General features: G+C 49.9%; 1 protein-coding gene across 1 annotated transcript in view; it reads left to right on the top strand.

The window, feature by feature from the left end:
- Positions 1–27,025, top strand: part of CSGALNACT1 (chondroitin sulfate N-acetylgalactosaminyltransferase 1) — an 84,874-nt gene that overhangs the window by 17,947 nt on the left and 39,902 nt on the right. The window contains exon 2 of the mRNA XM_007112648.2: positions 22,448–22,664. Within this exon, the coding sequence (XP_007112710.1) occupies positions 22,448–22,664 (217 nt within the window). The remainder of the gene's footprint in view (positions 1–22,447; positions 22,665–27,025) is intronic.

Below are 27,025 nucleotides of genomic sequence, written 5' to 3'. Positions count from 1 at the left end.
TGTCTGGAATTTCACCCATTAGTCTTACTGACTTTACATTCACCGTGTTAATTGCGATTAGATGCTCCTTTCTCTGGCCCCAGACTCATGTGTTCCGCCGTGGCGGCCCCTCCTCCACTGGGGGCTGTGTCCAGACCTCTCTGTCACGAGACTGGGCGGCCAGTGCTCTTGGGATCTGGGACCAGTGGGATCAAGCAAGAGCAGAAATAAAGTAAATTCATTCTTTTATTTCAGTGCCCCACAGCTACGGTGGGGAGGTGGAATGGTCATAACTTTGGGGTGTCGGTTGGAATAAAATTGTTTGTCTTTCTAAAGCAATACTGTGTTTTAAGATATAGTTTATTTCATAGTGCTTTTCAAATATTAACCTGATAGATAAGTCTCTGGGGCAGATGATAGGTAAATGTTAAAGCACGAGCTTTTGGAAATAAAATTTAAGCCCTTCAGAGTTGTCAGCTTGAGGGAAAAAAAATGAGGTAATAACTTCAGAAAGGAAGCATCATATAAAAGTGTGAGTTGGCACCTGAATATAGGTTAACTTTCTTCCCCAGAAGTAATGGTGAAAGGATTTCTCTTTACCCTGGCTTCCTGACGCAGTGTGGTAACTCCTGAGACGTTCGCACGGGCGTTAAACAGCAGACAGCCTTTAACGCTCCCGTTCCTCCCGGGGTGTCACTGGGCGCCTGCTGTGTGCCGGGCGCCATCCCAGGCACTGGGGGCCCAGGAGTGGAAACCCAGACACGGAGCCTGGCTCGTGGAGTTTACGTTCTAGCTGGTGAAGAGAGTCAACGTAAACCTAAAGGAGCAAATTTTGTGGCAAGAGTAAAGACAGGCCCCTCTATCGGGGAAAAATAAAGGAGTTTGAGAGGAGTTGGGGGCTGCCCGGGAGAGTACTGCAGCCTGAAATAAGGCGGTCAGACGAGGCCTTGCTGAGCCGGTGACAGGTGGACAGAAGCGTGCAGAAGGTGAGGGAGCTGGTCCTCCATGTACCTGGAGGGAGAGGGGTCCAGAGAGGACAGGCGGGGGCGCTGGCGCTGCCCGGTGCCCGGGAGGGAGGTGTGGGCGGCCGGCGAGCCGGGCAGAGCTGCGGGGCAGGAGAGGGGAGACGGAGCCGGGGGCGGGGGGAGGGGGTGTGCGCCGCATCTCACGGACCGTCGTGGGGACTTGGCTTTACGTGCCTCCGTGAAATGGGGAGAGCCTGGCTGGCTTTCCGCGGAAGGGTAGCATGGTCTGACTTGAGTTTCGGAAGGGTTATTTTGGATGCTGTGTTGGGAGTAGACCGTGGGGTGGGTAGAAGCCGAAGACCCGTCGGGGGCTGTCGCAGGGACCGTGCACGGGTGGAGTGGTTGAACCGGGGTGGTGACAGGGGAGGTGGTTGACAGTGGTCGGATGCTGGGCGTATTTTGAGCATGGAAGCGGCTCGTTGGCCGGAGGATTGACGAGCAAAATAGGGGAGTCAGGGGTGATGCGGGGACTTCAGCCTGAGCATCCAGAGGGCACACTGCTGTTGACGGAGATGGGCCAACCCTGGGCAGAGCGTGCGTGTGTGTGTGCGTGTGTGTGCGCGCGCGCGTGCGCTCGTGTGCATGTGTGTGTATGTTAGGGGGAGAAGAGGGGTCTGTTTTGCAACTTGCAGATGTCTTTCTCGTGTCTAAACTACGTGAAGCTTGTTTTTGAGAAAATGATAAGAAACGTACTCTGGTAATAGATTTCCTAAACAAGTACACACGCGTGTGCGCACACACGAAGCCCGATGTGTTCAGGGGAGGTAGACCCCCGTGTAACTGATGGTGGCCATCGTTGGTCCCAGGGCTGCACGACAAGTACCATAGATGGGGGAGGGGCTTAAACAACAGACGTTCGTTTTCTCACAGGTCTGGAGGCTGGAAGTCCGAGATCAAGGTGGAGGCAGGGTTGGTTTCTTCTGAAGCCTGTGTCCTTGACCTGCAGGCTGCCACCTACCCGCCATGTCCTCACGCAGTCTCTCCTGTGCACACACATCTGTGTTGTCTCTGTGTGTCCTCATCTCTTCTTTAAGGGCACCAGCCTCTCTGTAACATAATCACTTCCTTAGAGGTCCTGTCTCCAAACACAGTCACATCCTGAGACACCCGGAGGTGGTTAGATACGAATTTTTGGAGGACAAAGTTCAGCCCATAACGTTGGTCTTTTTTGGTATCTGGAAATCTGAAGGCGTGTGGTTGGACTGTCTTGCAGCCGGGAGAAATGACCCCTGGAATGAGAATGTCAATAATATTCCTTATGTTAAAAGGACAAAACATTGAAATAAATGCTCTTGCTGCATGTATTCATCTCACTCACTCAGCACTGTATTAAGTACGTCTGACAAGTTAGGCATCGAGACAGAGATGGATGAGATAGTACCCCTTGTCCAGCCGGGCAGCCCAGTCCACAGAGATCACTGACAGTGGCGAGCTTCTGTAGAAGGAAGGCCACCAAGCCCACTCCTGTAGGGCGTGGACAGGACTGGCTCCTGCAAGAGATACTCTGTGCTGAGTCTTGAGGGACGAATGGGAGCTGGGTGGGGACTGGGGGAAGGCAGGCTGGAGGTGGGGAGCCAGGGCCAGCGTGAGCTATTCAGAGCCCTGGGGACAGGCAGAGCTGGGTGAATTCATGGGCTGGAACCCATTTTGACTGGAGCTTTGGGTTGGGGTCAGGTGTGTTGAGATCAGGCTAGAAACGTCACTGAGAACCAGAGGACCAAGTGCCTTAGCTTTACATGCCTGGGAGCTTGACCTGGATGACACCGGAAAGCCACTGGACGGGGCTCCACAGAAGGGTGATACTGTCAGAATTTAGAAGTATCACTTGGCTGCCCTGTGGAGGATGAATCAGAGGGACTCAGCCCAGTGGGACAGTGGTTCGGGGCTGGCACGATGCCGGCTGATCTGCGCTAGCAGAATTGGTGATATGAGATGGGGACGGTTCCAGAGATGGTGATTGGTTCCATGATGGTGATACCCGACGTGTAGCTGAAGCTCACTGTGTGCCAGGCAGGGCGTGGAGAGGGAGGGGTTCAGGTTGAACCTCAGGTTTGGGCAGCTCCTTTAATGCTGGTGCCATCCACTGCTCCTCAGAAGAGGAAGAGCAAGGGGAGGTGGTCAGCCCAGCTCTGGTGGTGACTTTGACGTGTCTCTGGGACCCGTGAGTGGGGGGTGGTGGTCGGGACCGTTGGAATATGGGTTTGGAGCTCAAGACAAAAATCAGGTCTGGAGCTGCAGAGGTGGGACTTACTAGGGTGTTGATGTCTATCCGATCTGTGGAGAGGAGTGAGGTGCTCTGGTGAAATACCTGAGACCAGAAGCCCGGGCACCCAAGGCCTACACTGAGTGGCCAGCAGAGAGGGGGGGCACCTGTGCGGGAGGCTAGGAAGGAACAGCCAAGGAAGTTGGCAGAAGCCCAGGAGCATTTGGTACCTTGAAAGCCAAGGAAAGCAGGCAGGTGTTCTTGTGGGGTGCTGGTGAGGCAGGGCAGGGTCGGGACTCACAGCATCCCTGGATTTGCCCCAGGAGGTCGCTGGCGCCCTGGGCTAACAGGAACGTTTTCGGTGGTGTGGTGGGACAGGAATGAGGTCGGAGTGGGTGGAGGAAGGCGAGGGGGAGAGACGGGGTCCTCGGACGCAGACACGGTCTGGAGCTGCTCTGCCAGCACAGTGGCCACTCACGTATGTGGCTACTTCAACTGAAAATTAAGATGATATCAGATTAAAAATTCAGTTTCTCACTTTCACTAGCCACACTTCAAGTCTCCAGGAGCCATCTGACAGCACAGATTCAGAACATATTCATCATCGCAGAAAATTCTGACAGTCATGGTCTAGATGCTGAGCAGTGAAGGAGAGGAAAGAAATGGAGCAGTGGCTGTTCTTTTTTTTTTTCTAACATCTTTATCGGAGTATAATTGCTTTACAATGGTGTGTCAGTTTCTGCTTTACAACAAAGTGAATCAGTTATACATATACGTATGTTCCCCTACCTCTTCCCTCTTGTGTCTCCCTCCCTCCCCCCATCCTTATTCCACCCCTCTAGGTGGACACAAAGCACGAGCTGATCTCCTCGTGCTATGCGGCTGCTTCCCACTAGCTATCTATTTTACGTTTGATAGTGTATATATGTCCATGCCACTCTCTCACTTCGTCCCAGCCTACCCTTCCCCCTCCCCATATCCTCAAGTCCATGCTCTGTGTTTTATTCCCGTCCTACCCCTAGGCTCTTCATGACATTTTTTTTTCTTAGATTCCATATGTATGTGTTAGCATACGGTATTTGTTTTTCTCCTTTTGACTTACTTCACTCTGTGCAGTGGCTGTTCTGAGCTGTGTGTGTGTGTGTGTGTGTGTGTGTGTGTGAGAGAGAGAGAGATGAGAGAGAGAGTGTGTGTGTGTGTGTGAGATGAGAGAGACATAAGATACATAGAGCTGGGTGGAAAAGAGCTCATGTGTGAAATATGTTTGCCTCTGCCCCATCAGGCAGCTGCAGTGAATAGAGAAAAGATCCCCTCTACTGCCAGCATTGTGATACTCTTAAAAAATTATTTTGAACACTTCTAGGTGTGTTTAAAAGGTTACTTGGGAAGAGAAAACATGGTTTTATCCCTGTACCTTGATAATTTGTAGCTTTGCATGTAAAGCGGGGTTGGTACCTGTCTGTTAAACTCTGAACTCCTCCTGGGGCATCAGTACTGGGTGACATACTGCACGGCGTGATCACATGGCATCGTGTGCTGAGTGCGTTCTGTGCTCCGGCTCCTGAGCTGGGTGTTGAGGACGTGGAAATGAATTTTGACCATAGGAATGCATGTGTGTCCCCAGTTTTGCACTCTCTTACCCCAGGGTGGTTCCCGGGTCCACTTGGGTGTTGCCCTATGCTGTAGTTTGGGGGTCTAGAGACCTATGATGTTACATCCCTGACTACATGGCAACCCCTAAGGTCACCCCTGTCCGCACATGTTTCCTGAGCCCCTGCTAAGTGCCTACCCGTTTACTTCTCAGCGCCGGACCCTCCAGACCACGAAGTTTCAGCATCGCTGCTCTTTGCTAGGCTTGTATAAAATATACTGCTTATTTCCTGATCGGAATTAGAGAAGGAGGCAGCTGAAATATGCACTGCTATAGGTATTTATAATTCGAATTTGAGAAAATAAGCCTGCTGTCCTGAGAATTACTCTTTAAGGCTCTGCTATCAGGTATCTGTCGTTCCTTTGTTTACATCACACCTGCTTTTATATATATATATATATATATATATATATATATATATTTATTTATTTATTTATTTATTTATTTATTTATTTTTATTTTTGGCTGCATGGGGTCTTTGTTGCTGTGCGTGGGCTTTCTCTAGTAGTGGTGCGCGGGGGCTACTCTTGTGGTACACGGGCTTCTCATTGCGGTGGCTTCTCTTGTTGCAGCGCACGGGCTTTAGGCGTGCGCAGGCTTCAGTAGTTGTGGCTCACGGGCTCAGTAGTTGTGGCTCGCGGGCTCTAGAGCGCAGGCTCAGTAGTTGAGGCGCACGGGCTTAGTTGCTCCGTGGCATGTGGGATCTTCCAGGACCAGAGCTCAAACCCGTGTCCCCTGAATTGGCAGGTGGATTCTTAACCACTGCACCACCAGGGAAGTTCACTCCTGCTTCTTTAAGAGCTTCTTTATAGCTGTGGCCCTTGAGGTGTCTTATTCTATGTCAGTGACAGCTGTGATGACCTCCATTCTTAATGGAACGGATGGGGCCCTGGGCCCAGAAGACAACTTTTGCACAAGCTTTACAGATGGGTCCCTGTCCTGAAGGGTGATATTTTTTCCCATCTCTTCCCAACTGCATCTCCTCACCATGACAACCCACATCCCATAGTAGCCATCATGCATAAGACCTTTACCCTGCGGGGCTTTCATGCTGAATTCCATGTCTGAACACCATCAGACAAGCCGTCTCCAGGCATTCATGGTGTCCTTGTGCCCTCAGGGTTCCCCCTCCATTTCTTCTCACAGAAATGTCCACCATTCACACACTGGCAGCCTAAAGTGGATTTTGTAAAACGGGGAAACCCGGGGCTTCTCAAGCCCCTTATTGTTACACACTCGGTGAAGATACACAGCGTACTGAACAGCCATTTTAAGGAGTATCACAAGCAGTGAGGGCATGAAGCTCTTCTTGGTTTCGGGGTTGTTCGCACCAGTTCACGTGAACGTCAGGCCTCCAAGGGATGAAGCCTCGGCCACATCAGGCCCCTGCGGCCAGGATGCTCCCTTCCTGGTGCAGTTTAGAGTGAAGTGTCAGAGTGGTTCAGGGTGGAGAAGGGGGCATCGTTCCTGTCCTTACTCACCTCCTAGAACTGCTCTGCAGTGAAGCCCCCGGCTCCTGCGATGGCCTTGCTCTATTTGGAAATCACTGGCTTGTGGAAGCGTTGACGTCATAATCCCTAAAGCAGTGCTTTCCAACCCTGGCTGCACGTTGCAATCTCTTGGGGAGTCCGGGGCACGCTACAGACTAACTAAATCGGGATCTCTAGGGGCGGGGTGTGGGCATCGCTGTTTTTAAAGCTCCCCGGGTGACCCCCAGTGTGCAGCCGCTGTTGTGAACCACTGCCTTGAAGGAATCGCCAGCCCTAGAGCTGGAACACCCTCCCAGGTAATAGTTCTCAAGCCCGTGCCCGTTTGGGGGCTGGTCTCTGGAAGTTGTGATACTCTTTGTGGAACATTATGAGATATATTTGACCTTCTCTCTGTAACTAGCACATGACCTTCATTTGGTCCTTTCCTTCTCCCCAAAGAATACGCTAGCTAACACTGAGGGCTTCAGGCATTTTCTGTATTAAGTGCTCTATGTGTACTTCAGTCCTCACGAGGACCCCATGAGATGGGTCTTATATTACAGTCCTGCGTATTTACAAGCGAGGACACAGAGGCAAAGAAGGCTTCAGTCGCCTGCCCAGGATTACACAGCTGGCACTTGAACCCAGGTGCCCTGGCTCTGGGGTCTGCACTCCTGCCTCCTGCCTCTCAGTCCACGGAGAGAAAGCCAAGCACTGATTCATTCAGTAGGCATTAACAGAGCCCCTACAGTGTGCTGGGCCCTTACTCATACTTTCATTGTCGTGAACTAGGGGTGGCTTAACAGATAACAGACCTGTGTAATGCTGTCAGAAAAAAATGACTTAAAATCAATTTCAAAATAATTATTCTTGGTTGATGTCCTATAACACCAACTCTTCTATATCTAACAACCTTAAAGAGCAAGTTAACTATCTAATTGAATGTACTTTGTTTTACTTTCTTTGAGATGCCCTCTTTGACCCATGGATTATTTAAAACTGTGTTGTTTAATTTCCAAGTGTTTAGCGATTTCCTTGTTTTTCTGTTAGTGGTTTCCACTTTGAATTCATCATGATCAGAGAACACACTCTGTATAATTTCACTTCTTTTAAGATTGTTGGTTAGTTTATGGCCTAAGATATAGTCTGTCTTATTGAATGTTCCATGGGTGCTTGGAAAATATGTGTATCATGCTATTGTTTGGTGGAGTATTCTATATATGTCAGTTAGATCCTGTTGCTTGACTGTATTGTTCACATCTTCTGTACCCCTTTGTTTTTTCTTCTGTATCCTTTATGATTTTATGTCTAGTAGTTCTGTTAGTTGCTGACAAGGGGATTGAAGTCTCCAACTATAATTGTGGAATTGTCTGTTTCTCCTTTCAGCTTTATTGGTTTCTGCTCTATGTATTTTGAGGCTCTGTTGTTTGGTGCGTATGTATTTAGGATCATTATGTCTTCCTGGTGGATTGATCCCTTTATCATTTTATAATGTTCCTCTTTGTCTCTAGGAATTTTCTTTGCTCTAAAGTCTACTTTATTTTATACGACCACTCCTGTTTTATTAATGTTTGCATGGTACATCTTTCTCCACCCTTTTTCTTTCAGTTTATCCATGTCATTTGTCAAGTTTGGAGTAAGTTTCTTGTAAACAGCTGGAGTTGTGTTACGTTTTTATTAATCGACTCTGCCAATCTCCTTTTTAAAATTGGTATATTTAGGCCATTTAGATTTGAGGTAATTATGATGTGTTAAAGTTTGTCTCCCAAGTTAACAGTTTACATAACCAGGGTACATTTTCTTTTAGAGATCTCACCAAGAGATGAAATTAACAACAGCCGTCAGTGGGTACTTGACCAAGGGATCTTTGTTTATTTGCATGATTTTATGGCCAAAGTAAAAGTTTGATGTCATCCTCTTGAAAATTTTTCTAAGCTAAATTTATTGAGATCACACTTAATTGCATGGGGTTTTAGCATCTCAGCTAAACTCAGCTAATGCCCATTTGTTCATGTGTTTGGTGGACCCAGAACTTTCTTCTGAGGAGTATTTAGTCCCATCCGGGGACTCCCTGTGTGCAGCTCCTTGCTGAGGTCAAGTGGCCGTCTGCTCTGGTATGTGCCCTGTGTGTCATAGGAGGATGTCAGTAATACTGTAGTCATGGTGGCTGGCAGTGTTTGCATCTGCTTGTGGTGACCAGCATGGTGTATTTTCGTGTCTGCACGCCCTTATCAGTTGCTCTCACTCTATTATTACTGCTGCATTGCAAACTATCCTAGAATTTAGTGGCTTTTGATCCCCATTTTCACATGCTGACAGATTCTGTGGGTCCAGAGTTCAGAAAGGAGCCAGTGGGGACAACTGTCCCTGTTCCAGCTCGTCTGGGGCCACGTCTGGGAAGGCGGGAAGGTTGGGGTGACTCGACCCTTGGGAGACAATCACCCAAACGTACCTTCCCTTGCAAATCTGGAAGCTGTGCTGTGGTGACGTGAGCACCAGGACGGTCCCTGGAGCTAGGCGACCCTGGGGTAGTTGACCTCTTACGTGGTGGTCTGGGCTCCACGAGAAAACGTTCCAGCAAACAAAGTAGCAGCTACGTCACTCTGCGGTCTTCTCTTGGACAAAGTAGCCACAAGCCCACTCAGATTCGAGGGGATGGGCCCTCCGTTGATGGGAACCTTGTCCGATAATTTGGGGGTCATGACATACTTGAGAAAAAATATTCATGGAGTACTGCCACCTAGATAGGTTAAGTGGTATCTGTTCTTTTACATTCTCTGAGTTAAAAAAAATTTTTATATTAAACTGTCATTTGAAAACTGCATAGCCAAACAGACCACCTTGTTTTGATATGCTGTGGAATTATTTTGTGCTTGACTGGTAGGTCAGTTTCAGGCTATGTGAGTAAGGTTGCTGTAGGAATTCTCTAGAGGTTCATAACCCTAAGATGGGTTTCTCTGGGTTTATTGTGATTTCACGGACGCAGTGAGTCATGTGCTGTTTGTTGTGTGTCCTGTGCAATTGGAGAACCTGAAGCTTTGAGAATTGACTTTGTCCAAAGTCACAGAGCAAGTTAATCGTCGACTGGAATTAAATTCAGTGTCTCTTTCTCCTGGGGCAGTGTCTGTGTAAGAACTTCCCTGGCTCTTTCATCTAAGGTGTCCCTTTATGACGTGCCACCTCACGGGGTGACGGACACATAGCTGGGCCTTCTGAGCAGATTGTTTTACTAAATGGCATGTTCCTGTTGGGTGACAGACTTCACAGCTCCCAGTGGTTGGTGTTATTTACATTGTTTCTTAGTCTGCTCTTCCCCCCAGAGGAGAAGCATGTTCTGTTCCTCACAGTGTGCGTTTCCCTGGCGATCAAGCTGCGGCGCGTGTCCATGTCTCTTTCTAAGGATGGGGAAGAAAGTGTGGCATAGGATTCATTCTTCTAAAAGAAAGCTAATCTCAACGGGGTTTTCTTCACAACCCGTTATGGTGATTAGGACATACTTTTTTACAGCTTAGGATCGAGATTGTTATATTTTAGCTCTAATGATTGTCAAAAAGTAAAAGAAAATCCACAAACCAGGATCCAAGCAAAACCAATAACCTGTGTGGTAGTGACTGGTCCGACCTTGGTGTGACTCACAGGTGTAGGAGACTGGGGACCCACCTGGCCACTCTCCCAGCCTTAGGACTGTCCGAAGCTTTCTGCTTGGACACGTCCACCTCCTCTCCGTTACTCAGTCCCCACGTCTCCTGGACAGAGCTAGGGGCTTCTCACCGCGCCCCCTGCCCCCCACCCCCGACCACAGTGCTCTCCAGGCAGGCCCAGGTCTTATTCATCTTAATGGCTCTAGTCTGTTACCGTGATGGAAGGCGCGTATCAAGGGACCGTGGAGTGAAGGAGCGACTGGATCGATGGTTCACAGGAGCATAACCTATCACTCACTAGCCTCTTGCCTTTCCTTCTGCCCTTGTGGCCCCAGAGTGTTTGCAAGAAATGATTCATTATTCACATTTCATTTAAAATACTGCTAAAGTTTGGGCCATAGCTCCAAACTTTCTCATGTTATGAAGGAGATGTTCAAATAGAAAAAAAAGAAAAGAGGATTGGGGTCTGAAAAGTACTTTCTTTCCGTGTTAGTTTTCCAGGCTGTTGTGGCCTCAGTTCCTCTCCCTTTCTGTGACCCTGGAAGCGGCGGGGGTTGCAGGCCAAGCCGTGCTCTGGGGCCTGCTCCGTGGGCCTCTGATCACGGCCCCCTCCCAACAAGCTCCATCTATTCAGAACATTATTATTTATTGCAATGGCTGCTTCTGATGTTTACTGTCTAATGTTGGTACCAGTTTGGGGGTAAACCAGTGGTTCCCCAATTTAATAGGTCTGGTAGGGGCGGCCCAAGAATCTGCCTTTTCTAAGGCTGACCAGTTCCTACCAGCAAAGACAAATGCAGGTGGACCAGTGTCTGTTGTGGTAGAAAATGGTGACCTGTATGCCAGGCCTTCTGATTCTTTTTTTTTTTTTTTTTTTTTGCGGTACGTGGGCCTCTCACCGTCGTGGCCTCTCCCGTTGCGGAGCACAGGCTCCGGACGCGCAGGCTCAGCGGCCATGGCTCACGGGCCCAGCCGCTCCGCGGCATGTGGGATCTTCCCGGACCGGGGCACGAACCCGTGTCCCCTGCATCGGCAGGCGGATTCTCAACCACTGCGCCACCAGGGAAGCCCCTTCTGATTCTTTTACTCTTCAGCTTGCTGTGGTTGATCTGTCTTGTGGCAGTTCCACAGAAACATACATGCTTTCCCCCAGATATCCAGTGGTTCAGTGTTACAGCCTATCTGTAAAGCTAAAATGAATTCTTACCACTGACTAATTGGATAAGTTAGCCAAATAAAATAAATGCTTACAGGAGGTCCAACTTAGGATATTCCTTGAAGCACAAAGCAGTTGACGTGGATGTTTTGACCTTACCCTGTGATTCGATTTTTAAGACCAGGAAGCAAGAGCGCGGTGCCGTGAAATATCTTGTTTAAAGTGTTGTGAAGTGAGTGTGAAGCCAGGGTTAGACCGGGGTCTCTGGCTCAGGTGCTGCCAGTCACAGCGACGGTCAGGACAGCTCGGGGCCTGGACGTGTCCGCAGCGGGAAGGAGGCTGCTCTAATTGTGTTGATGATGGAAGGGGTGTAGGCGTGCTACGGTGCAGCGTGGTGCTAACCAGTTTGGGGGGGTGTAGTCAGATAAAGGGTTGTGGTATCTGATAACTGCAGGTCAGTGATTTGAAAATTCCAGTTGATATTATACATTAGAAATGGGTTTCTCAAGCAACGGGTAAAAAAGTTCTGTTGCGATATTGCTAAGAAACTACCTTGACTCAGATTTTATATATGCTAGTTTGTATATCACCAGGCCTTTTACCAGAATATCAAGAATCCTGGTCTCATGCAGATGGCCAAAAGGCACATGAAAAGAACTCAACATCGCTAATGATTAGAGAAATGCAAATCAAATCTACAATGAGGTATCACCTCACACCAGTCAGAATGGCCATCATCAAAAAGTCTACAAATAATAAATGCTGGAGAAGGTGTGGAGAAAAGGGAACCCTCCTACACTGTTGGTGGGAAATGATATCATTTATATGTGGAATCTAAAATATGATACAAATGAACTTATTTACAAAACAGAAATAGACCCACAGACATAGAAAACAAACTTACAGTTACCAAAGGTTGGAAAGGAGGGGAGGGATAAATTAGGAGCTTGGGATTAACATATACACACTACTGTATGTAAAATAGATAACCAACAAGGACCTACTATATAGCACAGGGAACTATACTCAATATTTTATAATAACCTAAAATGGAAAAAAATCTGAAAAAGAATATATGTGTGTGTATATATATATATATGTATGTATAACTGAGTCACTTAGCTGTACACCCAAAACTATCACAACATTGTAAATCAACTATACTCCAATAAAAAAATAAAATTAAAACAAGTAAAGAATTCTGGTCTCTGGGTCCACAGTGACTTAAAAGAATGAGTTATTGGATCCAGCTTCCAGGCATATTTGATGCCATTGTATTGATATATAGCACAGCAAGAGGAGGGCTTGCCCAAGCCCGGACCTATCTGACTGAGAGCAGTGATGCAGTCAACGACGAATGGGGCGAAGGGACAGGATGTCATAGTATTGATAATAATAGTAGTGACATCGTTATCGTTATTACCACCGCTGACATCACCGAGTGCTTCCTGGGTACCAGGCACGTTTACACATGTTAATTTATTTAATTTTCACAACATCCGTATAAAGAAATAGGGCTGTATTTTTATTGATCCCGTTTCTTAAAGATGAGGAAAGTGGTATCAATAAATCAATCCATAATACGTTATCTCAATCTTCAAAAGTGAGTCTTGAGACTGACTTTTCTGATATACTTTGGACAGTTATTATCTTTCTGAAGTATCTTTATTGATGTTTTTCTGTTCTCAAAAGTCAATCTCAAAAAGAAAGAACAGAAAAGAAAGAAGACTTGGAAACATCCTTTTGATGGTGAGGTTGATGGACCTTTAAGAGCTTGAACATGACAGGCCCTTGGATTCACAGCCGTCCTGCCCGTCACCCTGTGAGCATGTCATGCGTAACGTGGAACAGGTTACTCACTTACCTTCTGGAAAGGCCTCCATTCTCCCATCTGTAAAAGGACGTGGTAAAGGGCGGACCCTCTGGAAGCCTCCTTCGAATCGAGGTGATATTTGTGAACATGATCTGAGCAGCCACGAGCAGGCACAGCTGTTTGGGCTGCGTGGCCTCTGCTTCGGGGTGAGCTGGACCGAGTAGTTGTGTACACACAGCTCACGGTCACCAGAGAAACGGCAAGGTCACACATGCCCTGCTCTCTGACCCTTAACCCCTGCGCATTGCTGCTGCTGTATCTTGAGTTGCTGCCTTTCCCACATCCTGGACGTGCCATCCGCAGCTGGTGGGAAGCGTGATAACGGCATCCGACTTCCTGTCCCCGGGTTTGCTCTGGAGCCTTGAGACCCCCTGCCTGGTCCCCGCTCCAGGCCCCTCAGACTCTGCTCAGTCCGGCAGCGTCGCTCTGTGTGGCTTCCACGTTGGTTCCCTAGAGGAAGGAGAGGGGTGCATCCCCTGAGACCCCGTCCCTGCAGAGTGAGAGCTCGGGTGGAGAGGAGACGGTGGGCTTGCGGTCTGTCCTCCCAGTGTGGAAGCCTGGCCTCCCCGGGAGCCCGCTTTTCCGCGAAACCTGAACGTCCTCAGGAGCCTTTTCCCGTGACTCCGCTGTCACTTCTGACCTCGGCCCCCGAGCTGCGGGTGCTCACTTGGCCCGATTTCTCCCCCTCCGGCCCTGCATTGCCTTCGGCTCTCCCCCGCACCCTCGGCCGGACCCCGGTGGGTCCCCTCGGCCACTGTCTACGCGGTGCCGACCCCCTGGCCCCGCACGTGTGTCCTGCAGAGCCGGCCCGGGTCCGCAAGTCCTGTCTCCCCCTCCTTGCTCGGCTTCTCCTGCTGCCGGGGACAGTCCCCTCGTGCACGTGCTCTGTCGGGGCTCACGGGGGCCCCTTGCGCCCTCGTGCCCGGCTGTGGACCCCACTGGCCCTGCCCCGTGCCGCCCCGGCTCTCCACCGGCCCGACCCGCCCTGCAGCCTGTGTCGCCCCCTAACCCCCATTCTCAGCCTGGCCTTCCTCCTGCTGCACGAGAAACTGGACGTTCGTCCTCGTGCTTCCTTGAGCTCCTCGTCCCACCCCTGCGTGGTCCGCACCCCGCTGGCCTCCTGCCCTGTGCTGGGGGGGAGGTTGCCCCCTCTCTGTCCCAGACCTGGTCCCACCCCTCCTTCCGCCACCCCACCCCTCCTTCCATCCATGTATCCTTGTGATCTGTTTCTCTTTGCTTCTTCCTCTCAGCGCGTGACGGACTTGTTCTTTCTCCTACTTTTCAAGTCCTTCATGAAGGACTTGAAGGACTTTCCAACCCTCTGAGTTCCTCTGGCTGCCACTCTGCTGGGTCCGCCCCTTCTTACCCAGCACCTCCCCATCCCGCCCGCCTTCTGTGCCGCAGAAACGGACCTCTGGCTCCCGTGGAGCTCGGCTATGGGGGGGCACAGGGGGCGAGGAGGGTGAACACCCTCAGGCACCGGGCGGCGACGGCACTAGGACAGGGCACGTGGAAGAGGGGACCGAGGGGGACGGAGACGGCCTCTTGGAAGAGGTGCATCTGGGTCGAGACCTGCAAGGGGGGAAGGATCCGGCGGTGCCCAGCCTGGGGAGGCATCCCCGGCAGAGGCGGAGGAAGGGGCAAAGGTCCTGGCGCAGGAAGGAACTCGACAGCTTCCAGGAGACAGAAGCAGGATGCCCTCCTCACCTAGCTCACTCCTGCCACTCGACCTCTCACCCTCTTTCAGATTTGCTCCAGACCCTGTTGCTTCCGGGAACGTCATGGCCGGGGCCACCGTTGGGCCGCTTGCCATCCAGTGGGCTTGCCCCGTCCTCACCTTACTTGACCTTGACGCAGCAGCGGGTGCTGAGCTGCCCTGGCCCACCGTGAGCTCCCTGCCGCCCCGTCCTGCGCCTGGCCTGGCAGCCTCCCTGCTGGCTACGCAGCACCTGCCTCCGGGACCCCTCTTCTCACTCTGCACACTTCTGCAGCCCCCCAGACGCTGGGGCATCTCACCCTGTCTGCAAAGGGCCCGTCTGCTGAGCTTCAGACACAAGCTCCTCAAGTCAGCATTTCAGACTTCAACTCATAGGCCTCGCCTCACCTGCAGCTTACTCCCCTCGCCTGCCCTCTCACCTCTGACCGGTTCTCTCCAGCCTTTGCCACTTGCCCTCCTCTCGCTGGCGCTGTCTCAGCTTCCTGCTGAGTCGCAGGGCTTCTTCCCTCGATGCTCTGATCTCACCCCCGTCCTCCATCCACACCGCTGTCAGGCGATGGCACTAAGGCCACTTCGCCTCCCGGAGCTCGGGGAGCGTTTGCTCCGTAGGGGCCCTGGTGGCCAGCGTGCTGTGCCCCACCTCACCGTCCAGCTTCACCTCCTGCACCTGCCTCTTGTGCCCCAGCCTGGCTGAACTGCTGCAAGTTTGCCAAACATAAGTTGGTTTTGTTTGTTCAGTATCTTTGTTATCTTTCCGTGGAATGTTCTCTCTGATTTTGTAGTCTTGGCAAACGCCCTGTCTCCAGTTCTGGTGAAATATCATCTGTCAGCCTGTCCGCACCCTCAGCGGGTGGAGACGCCCTCCTTTCTGCTCCCTGCACCGTGGGCAGACTCTCAGGTGCTTAGCATGTTATGCGTGCCTCTTTGGTTTACCTGTCTGCCTTCTCTCTAGAATGTGAATTCTGAGAGCACAGTGATTTTCTTTTTTAATCTTTAATTTATTTTTGGCTGTGTTGGGTCTTCGCTGCTGCACGTGGGCTTTCTCTAGTTGTGGCAAGCGGGGGCTACTCTTCGTTGCGACGCGCGGGCTTCTCATTGCGGTGGCTTCTCTTGTTGTGGAACACGGGCTCTAGGCACACGGGCTTCAGTAGTTGCGGCACACGGGCTCGGTAGTTGTGGTGCACGGGCTTAGTCGCTCCGCGGCATGTGGGATCCTCCCGGACCAGGGCTCGAACTCGTGTCCCCTGCATTGGCAGGCGGATTCTTAACCACTGTGCCACCAGGGAAGTCCCCACAGTGATTTTTTTTTTTTAATCACAACCCTCTTTATATCTGTAATGGAGAACACAGTCCATGGTGAATGATACCCATAAGGAAAATCAATAAGGATAAAAATAACCATGTCATGTGACTATGAATTTTGCGTGGCTGGTGGTACACCTGGTGAGGAGCCCAGCCCACGGCTGCGCTGGGATCATAACACGTCTTCGCTTCCCACTTAGTATCAGGTACAGGATTGTCTTCATGCGGTTGATATGTAGCTTTGTGGGGAAAAGATGGCTCTGAAAAGAAAAGTCGACTGGCAGTATCAGTGATGAAGTAAGGAGGAACCCTCAGGAAGTGAGGTTCTTAGAAATTCTTGATGGATTAAGAACGAAGTGTTGGAGCCTGTGCTCCGCAACAAGAGAAGCCACCGCAGTGAGAAGCCCGCGCACCGCAACGAAGAGTAGCCCCCGCTCGCCGCAACTTAGAGAAAGCCCGCGTACAGCAACGAAGACCCAACGTAGCCAAAAATAAATAAATTAAAATAATTAAAAAAAAAAAAAAAGAACCAAGTGTTGAGTTTGTCTGCATGGATCTACAGCATGAACAAATGCAATAAATAGGAATAAAAAAGGGGATTCATGAATTGTTTCAGCAAGGACATCAGTCGGTGCAGCCGTTTCTTATCCAAAGAAATGTTTAATGAAATTAATGGTGATGAACCTGAGTCAGGACGAGTACAGAAGCGGCTGTGAGCTGATGCCCTGTGATGCAGGAGAAACAAGGTGCGTGCAGGCGTCCCGTAACCTGGCAGAGGAGGAAACCTGTAAAGTGGTTACTTTTTACTGTCTCTATGGGGAGAATTATTTACACTGTAGTCTCTGAGCATCTTGGGATTCACGGCAGACTTGCGCAAATATCAAATGTCTGCTACTTTCCCTAAGAAAATAGAGCTGACAACAGATGGCACTGCGATGATGTCTTGTTATCCCACGTGGCCTGAGAGTGAGACGTTTCATCTAAGTGGAATTCTCTAGATAACTGAACTGAAGCACCACAATAGTAGAAAATTACCGTTGTGAAATAAAATCTTTCTCAGGTATGTCCCAGTTTCTCTTTCTGAACAGACTAAGGAGGTGAGGCTCCTACAGTGATGTCTTCAAAGGCAGGTTACGTGGGTGGAGTATTTTTTTTCCTTTATATTAGATGATCCCAGACATTTCTGTTAAATTAAATAAAAACAGTAACATTCTGTCTCCCCACTGCTGTTAGGAGGTGACCTGTCACTACTTACTACTGTCAGCATTTCTGCCTGTTACACCTTTTCTTTCCGCAAATACTCTCCTTTTTCTGGAAATAATTTTTTTCCATGAAAATCCCCCCCTTTTCAAAATTTACTGCTTTTAATGTGTTGTAGGCTCTGAACTCAGATAATTGTTATTTAGCAGCTGTTAGAGCTATGTGTAAAAGAAAGAGAAAAGCTCCAAGGGGGCTTGTAAGGGTTATCCGAGGGTAAAGGAGCTATGAACCTTGGGTTTAGCACAGGCCTTATGTTGTTTGTCTGACTTCTTAGACGCTGCTGGTCACGTGCTCGCTTCTTCCTTTGTTCGGAGGGGTTCGTGCTGGGTACGGAAGGCGACCTCGAGGGAGGAGACAGCTTCCCTGGGTCTCCGTGTGCTCGTCTGTAAAATGAGAGGCCGGACTTGACCATGTCCGGGGGCACGTGTGTCACGGGCCAGGAGAGCAGCTCCACGCAGGGTTGTTTAAGCTCTCAGATCCGCGTGTCTGGAGGAGCGAGCGATCGCTTAGGATTGAGAAAGTCTGGGAATCTTCCCAGGGGAGGAGGGTCCTGTTTAGAAGGGGTGAGGGGGGACCGGTGGGGACCTGTGTCTTGAGAAAGTGCCAGGCCTTTTCACAGGACAGCAGTTATTGTGGTAAAATACACATAACGTAAAATTCACCACTTTAAGCTTTTTTTTTTTTTTTTTTGGCCACACTGCGCAGCTTATGGGATCTTAATTCCTCAACCAGGGATCGAAGCCTCGCCCTCCACAGTGAGGGCACGGAGTCCTAACCACCGGACCACCAGGGAATTCCCTATTTTAACCATTTTTAGGTGTACAGTTCACTGGCATTAAGTACACTCACATTGTGTGTAACTGTCATCCCCACGCATTTCTAGAACTTCTTCATATGTCGGACTGAAACTCCGTGCCCATTAAACACTAACTCCCCTCCCCCTGCCCCAGCCTCTGGTGAGCCCCAGTCTACTGCCTGTCTCTGTGAATTTGACTACTTTAGACTCCTCGTACGAGGGGTGGGGCACACAGTCTCTGTCCTTTTCTGTGTAGCCGACTCCACTTAGCTCGTGTTTTCGGCTCCATCCATGCTGTAGCATGTGTCTGAATGTCATTCCTTTTTAAGGCTGAGTAATACTCTGTTGCATGTATAGACCACGCTTTGTCCATCCAGTCACCTGTTCATGGAGGTTTGGGTTGTTGCCACGTTTGGCTGCTGTGAATGATGCTGCCGTGAACATGTGTGTACAAGTGTCTGTTCAAGTCTCTGTTTTCAGCTCTTTGGGGTGCACACCCAGGAGTGGAATGGCTGGGTCGGATTATAATTCTGTGTTTAACTTTTGAGGGAACTGCCAAGCTCTTTTCCACAGCTGCACCATTTTACACTCCCGCCAGCGTTGCACTTTCGGTTCCAGTTTCTCCAGGGGGAAGAGTAGTTGTATATGCTCGACGTAAACCCCGTTTCACGTGGAGCAGGGGCAGGACCTACAATTAGGACAGGAGTTCGGAGGCAGATGAGGGAGGGTTTGAAGGCTTGGCTGTAGTGTTGGTGCTTTGCTGTCTGGGCTGTGGGAAGCTGGGGGGCTTCTGAGCTGGGGCAGAGCAGGGGTAGAGTGATGCTCTAGGACGCTACGGGCCCCAGGGTATGTGCAGGATAGACAGGGCCCTGGAAGTGGGGCAGGGGTGTCAGAGGCGGCAGGTATCCAGCTGGGGGACCTGGGCCCCATGCAGGAAGGTGGGAAAGGCGGGGATGAAAGTGGAGACACCTCTGGGCTCAGCAGTGCGGCACTGGCCACAGCCATGTCCACTCGTCCTGAGTGAGGGCGGGGACCTTCAGCATCATGATTTCTGAGGTCCTTACGTGGAAGGCAGGATGGAGGGGGTCGCGTCCGCATCTGGTAAGCTCCTCGCCTACTGAAGGAGCAGACGTTTGCAGCAGACCGGGGAGCTGTATCTTGGCTTCCTGGAGGTGTCCCCGTCTAGTTGTTGGTCCTGGGGCCTGGGCCCCTGGAGGAGAGCAGGACAAGCACGGGTCTGCCTGCACGGGGAGTAGAAACAGCAAACTCACGGGAAGCTCGGCACCTAGTGGCGGAAAGAGGGAAAAGGCATCCGACTAAGCTCTAAGCCAGCTGCAGAGTCCTTATTTTGATCTTTAATTTGCATAGTGGATAAGAATGATACTGCCCTATAAAATACGACGAGGGAGGTATTCGCGTGGCCAACCTGCTTTGCCTTTGCCATCGCGCATGCAGCTCGGTGGCTGAAAACCCGATCCTGACGCGGTGCTTCTCTTCCCTTTCTCTCAGAGGGAGACTGTCCGAGTTTCCACCCCTGAAGGTTTCCAGGAGGCGCGGGCTTTGTTTAGGTGCTGTCCTTATGTCACAAGGAGATTGGGGTGGGGGCACGTACCTGTGGGTGTGGTGGACGAGGGCTGGGGCTGGGTTTTGTTGGACACAGGCTGCAAGTGAGCTTTCAGTAACTTATTTAAAATAGGTGGGATTAAGGGATCTAAAATCAGGTTTATAAGACATAATGAATTGAATTAGGCAGAGTAGGGGGAAATATGCTAAAAAGTTGATGTAATATTTGTTTCAAGGCACAGGATGCAGGTGATGCCGACAAAGAAGCTGGAGTTGTGGGTGAGATCAGCCTGGTCCACTGGCTCCTGTAGCCCCGGAGGGGTGGGGGGAGGGTGTGTCCGGGAACAGGGCACGCAGGCCGCTCCTGTCCCCCGGGATGCTGGTGCCACGCCCCACAGGCATGGTTGTAGGAATCATTATTAATAAGAACTGCTGCGTTCTCTGGTTCTTTATAAATGGACGCCCATCTCTTGAGACAGGTGCATACCTGCGTCTTCAAATCTGTGGATTTAGATTTTAAAAAGTTAATGATTTTGATCCTGGTGCTGAGAAAGAAAATGACTCCAATTCTGAGAAGCCATCCCGGCCTGCATATGTGTCATCTGCAGGTTCAGCTGTAGCAGCCTTGCACGGGGTTGCGGTGGAGAGCAGGGGTCCTTGCCGGCCCCGGGTCACAGCTGTGTTTCCGTCCAGCAGAGACGCTGTTAACCGATTGCTTCCTGACTCAGCGCCACCTCACCTGGGCCCCTGGGAGCTGGCGGCTGCCCAGCTGCTCTGGGCAGCAGAGGTGGGAAGAGCCCGTGTCCTCTGCGAGGAACAGTTGCCCGAAAGGGTGAACAGCCTTCGAAGGGAACCCCTTCACGTTTTCAGAGACATCCTCCGAGCCTCGTGAGAAGTGCCCCTCCCTTCTCCCATGAGTGGTCCCCGTGGGGATGCTGGGACCCCGTCCCAGCAGGAGCTCGGCAGACCTTCTCTCAGCTTCCCCGACCTGCACTGGGGAGCCCAGAGGGCTTCAGGAGGGAGCTCCGCCCCATCCTCGTAGCCCTGCGCCCAGGTCCTCGAGTCCCCGAGCCGCCGGCTTCGGGCTGTGCGTGTGAACCTCTGGGCGGTGGGAGGTGAGACCCCCCTGGAAGATTCGCAGCCCAGGCTCCTCTCTGCGGCCCTGGAGGGAGATCAGAGAGGCCGCAGAGCCGGGGGTGTGGGGTGAACAGCTCCTGGAAGGAGAAGAACAGAGGCGTTTGTGCAGCAGACCTGTGGTCCCCACAGAAGGGGGGGTTGAGGACAAAAAGAGGGCTCGGAGAGGCCTGGAAACCGGCGAGCCCAGGAGGATGCCTTCTGTGGAGTCGCCTTTGTAGCTACTCAGAGCCCAGGGTGCGTCCCAGCCAAAGTAGCGGCCCAGAGGAAGGGAGGACGAGGAAGAGAAAACCTGGCCAGTCAAGAGAAGAGAGACGAGGACGCTTCTCTGGTGACTTGTCGAACTGGATGGGTTTTTCTGCCGGTAGGAAAACACCCACACGCCGGCGTCGGGCTGTGCGTGTGAACCTCTGGGCGGTGGGAGGTGAGACCCCCCCTGGAAGATTCGCAGCCCAGGCTCCTCTCTGCGGCCCTGGAGGGAGATCAGAGAGGCCGCAGAGCCGGGGGTGTGGGGTGAACAGCTCCTGGAAGGAGAAGAACAGAGGCGTTTGTGCAGCAGACCTGTGGTCCCCACAGAAGGGGGGGTTGAGGACAAAAAGAGGGCTCGGAGAGGCCTGGAAACCGGCGAGCCCAGGAGGATGCCTTCTGTGGAGTCGCCTTTGTAGCTACTCAGAGCCCAGGGTGCGTCCCAGCCAAAGTAGCGGCCCAGAGGAAGGGAGGACGAGGAAGAGAAAACCTGGCCAGTCAAGAGAAGAGAGACGAGGACGCTTCTCTGGTGACTTGTCGAACTGGATGGGTTTTTCTGCCGGTAGGAAAACACCCACAAGCCCAGTGACACGGGGAAGTGTGGAACTTAGGTCCCAGGGGATGGTTGGCTCGCAAGGCGGGGAAGTTCCGTCTGGTCAGGCCTGCGGAGCCTCATCCCATGGTTGAGCGAGTTGCTGGGTCACACGGTCCGCCCAGCAATGAGACGGTGGAGTTCCAGTGACGGCGACAGTTGGGGGGCCCATCATCGCCCCAAGTAGGCTGGCTCTGTGGCGCTGGCTGTGCTGCTTCCCAGAGGGGAAGTTACGTAAGACGTGCACCTGCCGCTGTGCTGGTACTGTACATGCCATCTGCTTTAGTGCTTCCGGAAGCTTCCATGGGGCCACATGACCCATGGGACCGGCCCGAGTGGCTCCCAGTGTCCCGAATGGACCACTGTGGTCACTTTATCTGAAATGGCTGTCGTTTCTCAGAGATCCTTTTAACACACGTCTTAAATTAAATATAATATTAAAGTATGTATCTTATCATATTGCAGAAATGTAGATAAATAGCAGAAAAGAAAAAACACGTAACCCTGCTCCACAGCACAGCCAGTCTTATTTTGATGTATTTCCTTACAGTCCTTTTTTTAAATGCCTCTGAATCGTATAAATGCAACTTTGTATCCAACGTTACAAACTTTTTGCCCTGTGTTTTTTTGAGGTCTTCATAACCGATTTTTAAACTGATGGTATTTTCATTTCTTTTGCGAGTTAAGTGGGAGCATTTTGAGTTTTCTAATAAGCATTAGGTGTGGAGGTTTCATCTTAATTGTTTAAAGTAGGGCATTTTGTGCTAGCTCTCGGCTATCGAAAACCCTCAGCAGCCACGGTTACTTTTTAGACCTGTCTCTCCCCGTGTCTGTTCACAGGGATCTACCGCACAGAAAAGGACAAAGGCACTTTGTACGAGCTCGCGTTCAGAGGGGACCACAAGCACGAGTTCAGACGCCTTGTCTTGTTCCGGCCGTTTGGCCCCATCATGAAGGTGAAGAAGGAGGAGCTGAATATGGCCGGCACGCTGGTCAATGTCATCGTGCCACTGGCCAGGAGGGCGGACAAGTTCCGGCAGTTCATGCAGAATTTCAGGTGGGCCTGTTGGCACGTGTGTGTGAAACGCTGATGGCACGTCCCGTCCCTCCCTGGTCCCTGCCCAGCTCGAAGGCCCCTGTCTCTCCCTGTCCGACTCTGTTTTCTTCCTGTAAAGTTTATCGTTGATTCTGCCTTTCCCTCAAGCAATTAGAAAGCTGCCAGATAAGCAGATTTACCTTCCGAAGTGAAGGTTAGGAGGACTGGGTTTTCATCAGGATCTGTAGGGTCACGCCTGCTGGGTTCCATTCGGACTGCAGTTGGGGCTCAGTTTGGGGGACCACGAGGCGTGCTGTCCCCTCACTGGACTGGGCCCCTCCCAGCCTCCGAAAGGCCGGCACCCATGTGGCCGTGGACCTGTGTGCTCAGCTGCAGCCTGACTTCCTTTGGTGTCCTGCCCTGGCAGCGGCTGGAATGCATTCAGTCAGAGGCTTTTTTATTTTAACCTGTGTCTCCTCAGAGATTACATGTAAAATTATGCCGAGAAGTCTCCCAGCACTCATTTTTGTAGCTACTCAAGAAGATTTAAGCGGGTTTTATGTTCCGATGCGGTGTGTAGTTTTTACACGTGTCTTCAAGCTCCTGACGGTGCGGTGTCGGATCTTACACTCTTGTGGACGACACTCACGCTACTTGAGGTCAATCGGCTAGCTGACTTAGCCTGCTTATTTTAAAGATAGAACGTCATGTGTGCCTAATGATAAATATCGGAAGATCAAACTTATCTTTAATCTTTTATCATTAAATTCACTTTATTAAAAGCCAGTAAGGCTCAGTATAAGGGTGTAGTTGATGCTTCTCAAAATTCTGGATAATGAACACGTTTGAAGAGTAACCCGTTTCTGGCCAGGCTTCAGAGATGGGAGTAAATGATGCCCAGAACTTATGTATCTGGGTCCCTTTCTGTCTTGTAACCTCAATCTGAATGTGTCCTTCAAGCAAAGGTGACAGCTCCTCTCAAGATGACCCTTCCCTCAAGGTGGTCTCATTCCAGCTTCCAGAACCTTCTCCACTAGCATATTCAGGCCTGGAGATGATAACAGCTCTGCAGTCACTAGGAAGGGAAATTGCTCTCATCCCCGTGTCTTCCTTACACCCTATCATTAAGCTTTGTAAATAGGTCCTTAATACATCTTCTCCAACTAAAAAGAGTAACCCTTTTCTAGCTACATTTTAAGGTCAGAACCCAGGAGTCTTTGGGGGGCCCTCTGGCCTGGTCTTCCGCGAGTTCAGAATCCCTCGGCCGCACTCCTGATACGGCCGTGTGTGTGTGGTGTGTGCACGTGCGTGCCAGGGCGGGCTGCAGCTCCGGGTAGAAAGCTCCGCTGTTACTTGCCCCTGAAGTCTGCCTCCCTGTAATTTCTACCCAGTGGGTCTAGTTGTGGCCTTTGAAGCAATGGCTGCCTTTGTCTTCTCTGGGTTTGGGAGCTGGGCCTTCAGCTTGACGTCCTGCGGAGCTGGCTGGGCTGATCTTCCCACACCCACACCCCACCAGTTTGGAGAACACCCCGGCGCATGATCCCACAGCTGTCGGCAGCACCCCTCTGGCTCCGGCACTGCAGTGTCTGTGTGGCTCTGGCTCCCTTCAGCCCCGCTGGGTGCGTCTGTGTCCCTCTCTGCCTTCTCTTCGGACCGGCTGAGTGCGCTGGCTGATGAAGCATCCATCCTGGGAGGACGGACCCAGGGCTGGGTACCAGGCCTGAAGGCAAACCCTGACTCCCAGTGCCTGTTCCCAGGACAAGTTTATAGAAAGTTCCCTCGGCCAGGAAGCTGCCTGGAGCCTGGGGCAGGGCCCTGAGGTTGGCTTTAGCACACAGGCCGGTCGCTAGAGAGCTGAGCTTGGCACGGTGGTGCCCCCGCCGGAGGGCTGTCTGCTCAGGGGACAGCCAAGTCCTCCTTGCAGGACTCCGGAGCCTGGAAGAAGGATTCTCTTGGGTGCATATGACTAATTATTATGACTGATTATTGCCTTAGTGTCACGAGGATGGCAAGTAATTAACAGTAGGAATAAAATTGGAAGGGAAATATTGTTGAAAAAAGTAAAACCTTTACAAGTCTCCAAAGTGGAAGTGGTGAATTGAATGTCATTCTAGTTAATGTTTTAAAAACAAAAACCCAGGGGTCCTTTCTCTTGCCTGTCACTGTTCAGATGCCCGCTGTAGCACGTGGGCAGGAGAGGGTGGTCAGGGAGACTGGTTCATTGGAGACAAGGAGGGCCTGTGTGTGCACCAGACACTGGACCAGATGGAGGGATAAGAGGAACCTGGCTTCATGGAGAGAAGAATCTCAGTCCCACAGAGATAGAAATAGAGACCAGGACAGTGGGCCAAGAAAGGCTTCCCAGATGAAAGGCGCTTGAGCAGAGGCTGACAGGGGAGTCTGCTCCGTGGACCAGGGGCTTCCGAGCATGCTGAGGTCTCTGAAAAATTGAGATGATAGAGGGTACTCAAGCCTGGGGTATTTAATTCCGGGTCAGAACTTGGTAAAGGTGGCATTTCAAGTTGGTCAGCAGAGAATGGATTGTTCAGAGCGTGGCTTTAGGACAACTAACCAAACAGCAGAAAAGATTTAATTCTGACTTCACACCAAAACCAGAAGTAAACTCTGGTCAATTAAATATTTAAATGCCATTAAATTGACCATAAGAGTATTGGGAGAAAATATAAGGGGCTAATTATTCAATATTTGATGTTGTCTTTGTGAAGTCCTTTCCATCCCAGGAGTGGAAACTGTTAACTGTGGTTGGCACTGAATATGGAACTATGAGTGATTTTTATTTCCTTCTTTTGGATTCTCTCCATTTTATAAATTTTTGTATTGTTTCATAAATTTTTATATAGTTAGCATTTTTTTATGTTTTCTTTAAAAATTCAACGAAATATATTTTTTTGCTTTTATAATTAAAACCTGATTTTTAAGTTTATAAAAGTGACACGTGGCTATTATGAGATGTTTAAACAGTAGAACACAACCAGGAGTAAATTATTTAAAAATTTCACTTTTGGCCCTGCTTCCCTAAATTAGCCATTTTTAACATTAATTGAACATTCTGGGCACCTTTCTTTGCATATACAAAGATAGAAAAATAACATGCTTGAAATGTAATTAAGCATGAGACGTGCTATATGTTCTATTTTTAATTAAAGAATTAAATTTTACCTTACTTAAATTTATAGAAGAGAACCTGAAGTATAATAGAAGAAATTGCTGATCTTTGAGAAAATGTTTCTGTGCTATAAAAGATCCCTCTAAAATTAAAAAAGTGACTTTATAAACCAGAACAGATTGGAATCATTATGTATTTTTACCCCATATTTTAGTTTTAGACTACATTGGTTGAAAAATTATAATAATAAGAGGAGAGCAGCACAGTTATATTTTCTCGCTCTCCTGGTCCCATCTCCCCGTTTGCTCTATCACTATTTTTTTCCTTTAAAGTACTTTTTTTATTTTTAACATCGTTATTAGAGTATAATTGCTTTACAATGGTGTGTTAGTTTCTGCTTTACAACAAAGTGAATCAGTTATACATATACATATGTTCCCATATCTCTTCCCTCTTGCGTCTCTCTCCCTCCCACCCTCCCTATCCCACCCCTCTAGGTGGTCACAAAGCACCGAGCTGATCTCCCTGTGCTATGCGGCTGCTTCCTACTAGCTATCTATTTTACGTTTGGTAGTGTATATATGTCCATGCCACTCTCTCACTTTGTCACAGTTTACCCTTCCCCCTCCCCATATCCTCAAGTCCATTCTCTGGTAGTTCTGTGTCTTTATTCCTGTCTTGCCACTGGGTTCTTCATGACCCTTTTTATTTTTTCTTAGATTCCATATATATGTGTTAGCAAACGGTATTTGTTTTTCTCTTTCTGACTTACTTCACTCTGTATGATAGACTCTAGGTCCATCCACCTCACTACAAATAACTCAATTTCGTTTCTTTTTATGGCTGAGTAATATTCCATTGTATATATGTGCCACATCTTCTTTATCCATTCATCTGTTGATGGACACTTAGGTTGCTTCCATGTCCTGGCTATTGTAAATAGAGCTGCAGTGAACATTTTGGTACATGACTCTTTTTGAATTATGGTTTTCTCAGGGTATATGCCCAGTAGTGGGATTGCTGGGTCATATGGTAGTTCTATTTTTAGTTTCAACATTGTGAAAATGACTCTAGTGCCCAAAGCAATCTACAGATTTAATGGAATCCTTATCAAACTACCACTGGCATTTTTCACAGAACGAGAACAAAAAATTTCACAATTTGTATGGAAACACAAAAGACCCCGAATAGCCAAAGCAATCTTGAGAACGAAAAACGGAGCTGGAGGAATCAGGCTCCCTGACTTCAGACTATA

Source organism: Physeter macrocephalus, chromosome 20 (assembly GCF_002837175.3).
Source record: "Physeter macrocephalus isolate SW-GA chromosome 20, ASM283717v5, whole genome shotgun sequence".
Taxonomy (NCBI): Eukaryota; Metazoa; Chordata; class Mammalia; order Artiodactyla; family Physeteridae; genus Physeter; species Physeter macrocephalus.
The sequence above is the reverse complement of the archived record's forward strand: the minus strand, read 5'-3'. Positions and strand labels throughout refer to the sequence as shown.